This window comes from Zalophus californianus, chromosome 12, assembly GCF_009762305.2.
Source record: "Zalophus californianus isolate mZalCal1 chromosome 12, mZalCal1.pri.v2, whole genome shotgun sequence".
In the NCBI taxonomy this organism is placed as follows: Eukaryota; Metazoa; Chordata; class Mammalia; order Carnivora; family Otariidae; genus Zalophus; species Zalophus californianus.
This window is the reverse complement of record NC_045606.1, coordinates 102,162,290-102,169,755: the sequence shown is the minus strand read 5'-3', so window position 1 is coordinate 102,169,755 and position 7,466 is coordinate 102,162,290. Positions and strand designations below refer to the sequence as shown.

General features: G+C 43.8%; 1 protein-coding gene across 1 annotated transcript; it reads left to right on the top strand.

Annotated features, from left to right (window-relative positions):
• Positions 1–4,113: 4,113 nt before the first annotated feature.
• Positions 4,114–4,341, top strand: LOC113910988 (cytochrome c oxidase subunit 6C-like). Its single transcript, XM_027573112.1, has one exon. It carries the CDS (start codon positions 4,114–4,116, stop codon positions 4,339–4,341), a length of 228 nt encoding a protein of 75 aa, XP_027428913.1.
• Positions 4,342–7,466: the final 3,125 nt, after the last annotated feature.

Here is a 7,466-nt window from a genome sequence, read left to right as displayed (position 1 = left end):
AACGAAAAAGTCTGGAGAAAATGTGGACAAAGATATGCAAGAAGTGTCCTATCCCCTTCTCCTGAAGGAAACCTTCCCATAGCTTCCGATTTCGTTACTGCCTGTAAGTAGTAAACAAGGAATGGCGGGGCTTTGCTCAAATATTCCCTTCTACTCAGAATATGTTCACGTGTATAACCTTACGGCTTGCTTTCCGTTATCAACATGAGATGAGGAAGAAACATGTATTTTAACTGACCATTTATTAAAACTGCCTGTTCTCAGAAATACTAAAAAGCAGCAAGGTTTATTTTCAGGTGCTTTTATTGTCTATTCTCAGCTCACCTTCAAGTGGAAGTTCTAATGGTTTGGGGTTTGTTTTTTTTTTTAAGATTTATTTGTTTATTTGTCAGAGAGAGAGCACACCCAAGCACGGGGAGTGGCAGGCAGAGGGAGAAGCAGGTGCTCCGCTGGGCAGGGAGCCGGACGCGGGACTTGATTGCAGGACCCTGGGATCATGACCCGAGCTGAAGGCAGACGCTTAACCGACTGAGCCACCCAGGTGTCCCAGGCCTAATGCCTTTAAATTCTCATCCCATTGGCTCTTAAGAGGAAGAGAAGCAAGAAGCCTGAATTAGCCTCAAACTTAAGACATGTAACTAGCAAGGGACCATTTACTCTTCTTACTTTATGATGCCATATCTAGAACAATAGCATGCACTCAAGGCATTTAATACATAGTTTTTAATTTATAGCTACTACTGTGTTATTCAAAATATGAAACTTCAATGCTCCATCAAAACCAAATATTGCATATCTTTTGCTTCGTGATATCTAGCAATCAGAACAGTCACTCCATTGGAGAAGAAAATTAAAACCCACTGACAAGCCTTGTTCTCATAATTGTGCTTTATAATTGATTGATTGATTGCTGTCAGCCGCTGATATCATTCTATTGTCGGTCAGTGTCTTAGACGGATAAATGGAAAATTAGAACATTGAATTAGCTAATACGATTACTTACAAGGATATAAGTGAAATTCAACCGAAATAGTACAATATTTCCTTAATTTCCTTCCTTAACAAGGTACACCCTCAATTTACAACAGCTTTTTGTGGGGGAAAAATGCTTTAAATAGTGTTTAGAAAATTTAACGAGTGGGGAAAAAAAAAAACCTTATAACTGAAGAAAAATTTATAGTGCATATATTCCTGCAAAGTGCCAGGCATTTATTCTAGAGCCTTACCCTTGAGTGTACTCAGTAGTGAAGCCTGAGCCAGAGTGCATTGCCCCCGATAAGCCCCGGGTGAACTTTCACCTCTTTGTGCCTTTGAAAGGACATGCCACTCACCTTTGGACGCTATTTTCAAGTTTTGGGTGATTTTTTATTTTTTTAAAAGATTTAATTTGAGAGGGAGAGAGAGAGCACAAGCGTGCGCACATCAGTGGAGGAGGGGCAGAGGGAGAGGGAGAAGGAAGGTCTCAGGCAGACCCTGAGTGCAGATCCCCGATGCGGAGCTGATCTCACGACCCTGAGATCATGACCAGAGCCGGAACCACGAGTCAGACACTCAATCGACTGAGCCACCCAGGTGCCCCAGATAATTTTTTAAATAGTCTCCTCCCCCCTGACAAATAATACCTGCAGATTATATTTTTATTATTTATTCTGATGACAAGAAAAGGCTGGTCTCCTTATGTTTAGTCTGATTATTACACAGTTGCTGCAGAGGGTTATATTAATTTGTCAAGTGCAACGCCCCAAATATCTGAGGTGGAAAGTAACTAGTCTGCTGTTTAAGTTGACTTTAAAATTACTTGGAAGACTCTCCATCTCAGTTGTATGAAGCTTAAGGAGCCCTCCATTCCAGGGTGTGAAAATTGTCCAATTAGTGGTAGCTTTGTCCTGCCTCTGTGTGTGGCTCACCATGCTCAGTCACTTGTTTGGAGCCTCTGAGTTCCCAAAATTGTCACAGCCTCATTCCCCAACTTCTTTCCTCTCCTGTTTGGGTGACCCAAGGGCACCTCCAGTTCCAGCACATACAAAGAGATAAATTATTACCTTTGCCAACAAACTCAATCTTCTCTCTGTGGGAAATTATCACTGTCTACCTTGCCATTAGAGTCAGATACCCAAAGTCAGGCATGTAGCCCAACTAAAGTACAATTTTCTTTTTTTTTAAGATTGTATTTATTTATTTGAGAGAGACTGAGAGAGAGAGAGAGCACAAGCACGAGCGGGGGAGGGGCAGAGAGGGCGAAGCAGACTCCCCGCGGAGCAGGGAGCCTGACACGGGACTTGATCCCAGGACCCTGAGATCATGACCTGAGCCAAAGGCAGATGCCCAACCAACTGAGCCACCCAGGCGCCCTAAAGTATGATTTTCAAAGAGATAAAATCACAACTTATGTGTAACTATAAAATGAATGCTTGTCAAATATTTTATTCAACTCACTAATTACCACACAACATAGATGAATTTCACAGACATGCTGAGCAAAAGAAGCCAACCAAAAAAGCACAAACTGTCCAGTTCCATTTATATGAAGATTAAAACTAGGCAAATTATGGTTATAGAATTCTGAACAGCTCCTAGCTCCAGCTAGGGGAGGGTGGAGATGAACTGGGAAGGAACACGAGAGAACATTCTCAAGTGCTGGAAATAGTCTAGATCTTGTTCTGCGGGGTGATCATGCCACTGTACACACGAATGAACAAATTCACCAAACTGCATATACTGAATGTATGTCATATCCCAGTAAGAAAGCGTAAATAAGAAGTGATAAATTTAAACAACACATTTCCAATCCTTAGTTGCCACGTTAAAGTACTCTTACACATTTCCATTTTTTTCAATTTTTTTTTCAAGATTTTATTTTTAGGGCGCCTGGATGGCTCAGTTGGTTGGGCGACTGCTTTCGGCTTGGGTCATGATCCTGGAGTCCCTGGATCGAGTCCCGCATCAGGATCCCTGCTGAGCAGGGAATCTGCTTCTCCCTCTGACCCTCCGCCCCATGTGCTCTCTCTCTCTCTCTCTCTCATTCTCTCTCTCTCAAGCAAATAAATAAAATCTTTAAAAAAAAAAGATCTTATTTTTAGGTAATCTCTACACCCAACATGGGGCTTGAACTCACAAGGCCAAGATCAAGAGTCGCATGCTCCAAATGAGCCAGCCAGGTGCCCCTTATCGTTTCTTTATTAGCATTTCATATTTACCCTACAAATTGGCCTACAAATTGGGTTACAGTTTGGTTGCAATTTGTCTTATCTTTCACTCTAAACGAGTCTGCAGCTTCCTCCCTACCCTACTTAGGTATAAAGAGTCCATTATTAACAAACCAAAACCAAAACCATCTTTCTAGATGAACACCCAGACAGTGGAAGTCAATAAAAATGGTCATATCTTGGCATATCTTGGTCATTAACTGGCAGATGGAGGCTAAAGCCGAGTCCCTTCATCCTCATGCACCAAAAAGACAGACTAATACCTATGATGTTGGCCTATTTCAGCGGTTATGCAATGAAGTTAGAAACAATTATGAACACACTTTAGAAACAAGTGATGCACTTGCCACATGTAAGATTTTGCTACTGGTGCCACAAAATAAATGCTCATTAAACCATTGAAAACTGATCTTTATTCACCAGCCAGCCAGGCTGCTTCAGAAATCCCCATACAGATGCATACTGAGGATGGGGAGTGCTGTGAATTGTGCAAGACTGTTGAATCACAGATCTGTACTTCTGAAACAAATAATGCAATATATGTTAAGAAAAAAAAAGAAGATAGCAGGAGGGGAAGAATGAATGGGGGGTAAATCGGAGGGGGAGACGAACCATGAGAGACGATGGACTCTGAGAAACAAACTGAGGGTTCTGGAGGGGAGGGGGGTGGGGGGATGGGTTAGCCTGGTGATGGGTGTTAAAGAGGGCACGTTCTGCGTGGAGCACTGGGTGTTATGTACAAACAATGAATCATGGAACGCTACATCAAAAACTAATGATGTAATGTATGGTGATTAATGTAACAATAAAAAATTTTTTTTAAAAAAAGATGCATACTGAGGGTTCATTTCTGTATCAGTTAGGGAGGACGTTAGGTTTGAGGTTGGTGTTGAGGAGAATAACTACCATGACTTTCATTGCTTTGACGAAACCTCAGATGCGAGGCCTTCTGGCCAAGCGTCTGCGATTTCATATTGTTGGAGTGTTCGCTGTGTCCCTGGGGATTGCAGCTTTCTGTAAGTTTGCCGTGGCCAAACCAAGAAAGAAGGCGTATGCAGATTTCTACAGAAATGATGATTCCATGAAAGAGTTTGAGGAGATGAAGAAGGCCGGTATCTTTCAGAGTGCAAAGTGATTTTGGAATGTAAAGAATTTCTTTGGGTTGAGGTCCATTGAAGTCTGTCACTGACCTGTGTTCCTGAACTCTGAAACACGAATATTGGGTTATGGAATAGTTTGTCTTGATAAATAAACAATTAACAACAACAACAACAACAAAAGATGCATACTCAGAACAATTTTTTTTTTTTTTAAGTAGGCTCTATGCCCCGTGTTCGGCTTGAACTCACAACCCTGAGCTCAAGAGTTGCATGCTCTACCAACTGAGCCAGTCAGGCACCCTCAGTACAAATTATTTTAAAACACTTCATTGTCAACACCAATACCAAACTGTTGATCTTGCTAGGTTTCCAAATCAACCTTAGAGTCAAACGTTCGATTGATCTGTTCAAGTGGGTAATGGGCCAGGATGGGCCGGGTGAAGTCAGAGAAAGGACTGGGCAGCTGCATGTGGGTGGAAGGCTGTTCCCACCGCCTGAGAGCAGGTCGATAGCCTGGAGAAGGAGGCGGGAGCCGCTGGGAGCAGTGCAGAGTGCTCTGAGGGGCCTTACAGAGCCCAGGCTGTCTTCTCCCTTAAAGGCAGCTGGACTCTGGCTGTGGCACAGAGATACTCTTTCCCCATGTGCGTGCAGTAGTCCACAGTTCTTAACCTCTAAAACAACCCCCCCATTTAAATTCTAGCTGTTCTCTATGGTAATATTAAAAATCCAGAAGTTGAGGGACACCTGGCTGGCTCAGTCGGTAGAGCACGCAACATTTGATCTTGGGGTCATGAGTTCGAGCCCCACATTGGGTGTAGAGTTGCTTAAAAACTTAAAAATCTTGGGCGCCTGGGTGGCTCAGTCGTTAAGCGTCTGCCTTTGGCTCGGGTCATGATCCCGGGGTCCTGGGATCGAGCCCCGCATCGGGCTCCCTGCTCCGCGGGAAGCCTGCTTCTCCCTCTCCCACTCCCCCTGCTTGTGTTCCCTCTCTCGCTGTCTCTCTCTCTCTCTCTCTCTCTGTCAAATAAATAAATAAAATCTTAAAAAAAAACTTAAAAATCTTAAAAAAAATAAAGCTAAAAAAATCTAGACGTTGGCAGTAATAAGAGGAGGGTGTGAATTTGAAACTACTCATGCCCATTAATTTTGTAAAACTAACATATTTCTCTTCAGGTTTGCACAGTTGAGACGTGATGTCCATTAATAGACAGTTTTCTCCCCCTTTCCTTTCTCTCCTGCCCTCACGTGTCCTCCTCTTACCCCTTCTATTTCCTGAGGTCACCAGTCCACTGGAAAAAGTTTTAAGGTGTTACTTACTGATAACTAGAAAGACTTCTTAGTACCCACTTCTTTCTTATGCAGACCGCAAGACTGAAATTCTTTGCCACTTACTAGCTAACTGACCCAGATCAACTCCCTCATCCTTGCTGCCAACGAGCGAAACTAGTAACGCCTTCCCTATCTACTTGGAGGGACTATTGGAGGGTCAGGTGAGATCATAAACGTGAAAGTGCTCTGATGAATCGAGAAGAGTGATAACAAATGGCAGGTGTTGTTATTAATAATTCATGAACCGAAACACTGACTTATACTCCCTAACCAGAGTAAATTGGGTCTTGGATTTTTTTTTTTTTTATTCCATTTACTCTTATGAGACCATAGTTTTTACTAAAACTAGAAGTGTAGGGGTGGCTCATTCTCAACAAGTTGTTTGCATGTAAGACACTATAAATTAAAGACTTAATATGTCAACAGAGACAATGAACTCGAGGCTAAAGCCTATTGTACAACATCCAAAAAAAAAAAAAAAGAGTTGGAACAGCAGGCTTTTAAGAATGTTCTCGTTGAAGCTTTTGGGAAGGTGCTGATTGCCGTGGGGAATCAACAGTCATTTAGCGGGATTATATGACATCAGTCTGAGTCATGCTAGTATGTAAAACTAGTATGAGGTCATTTTAAGCTAATCAAATGGGTGGCTGGAGAAAGGTGCCATTCACTATTTATTACCTCAACCAGAAACAAAAGAACTGGATTTAGTTAATGGAAACCAAGGGCCGAATGAATCAGACGAAACAAGGAGGGTGGTGTTAATTGTGTCATTAAAGCCTTAATACTGAGAATCTGTCTACATCTTATATTGGCCCTAAGGCAACTTTTCCAAAGGTGATTCCATGGTCATTAAAAAAGCTTTCTGCTTTCAACTTGTAGAGCTTTTCTTATTGAAAGTCACTGAAAAGTGGTTTCTGGGTTACTGAGAGTTTGTTCTGGGTCACTGGGAATGTTCGTTATTGGTCTGCAAAAATGCTGGTAATGCCCATCAAGTTCTCTTCCAATGGCATATGTCTAAGCCAGTTGATGTGACTATAAAAAAAAAACAACAAAAAACTAAAGCTGATTATATTGAATGGCTTCTGGAAACCAGTCTCATATTCTTACTGTGCCATCACGTCAGACAAGCACACAAATTACCACAATTCAAAGAAGGGGCCCTAAAAGGAGCCTAGAGGGCTGTGGGGGAGGGGAGGACCAAAGGACCGACATTTTTTCTATCCGATTGGTGGGCTCGGGAGCCGCTCGGTAGAAAGGTGAGTCTTCCAGCCAATCACGGGGCAGCCTGAGGAGCCGAGAGAGGGGCAGGGGGAGAGGGCTGGAAGGGTGGGGGTCTGAGAGGACCGGTGTTAGAGCCAGGAGAGCAGGGATGCGTGAGGGAGAGCTTCTGCACCGCAAAGGGATTGAAAGGGAACTTTGGCTCTCAGTCTGAGTACGTGGGAGAGAAGGGAAATGATGGGCCCAGATGCAGGAGTGAGGGGAAGGACATGTGTGAGGTGAGAGAAGATGACTTGGGTTTGCGACGTGCCACCCCGAAGCTCACGGATTCCTAGGTGGAGAGAAGACCAAAAAGCAGGGACCTGGAGCCGGGGCGGTCCGCCCTCTACGGTGGCCACGTGCCCACGGAGCAGGAGTGAAGAGGCCATGATTCAACAGGGGACCGTGCGACAGCCCCAAATCTGGCTGCCAATTCCAGGATGGACAGAGAGGGGAAGGCAGGCCGGGATGGGGCGCCATGTGGGATAGAAGAGTGGGTGTCACGCACAAGTGCGTCCCCTGAAGGGCGATGCAAGGGATGGGGCCCCACCTCGGAGTCTCTGATTCCGTGGAT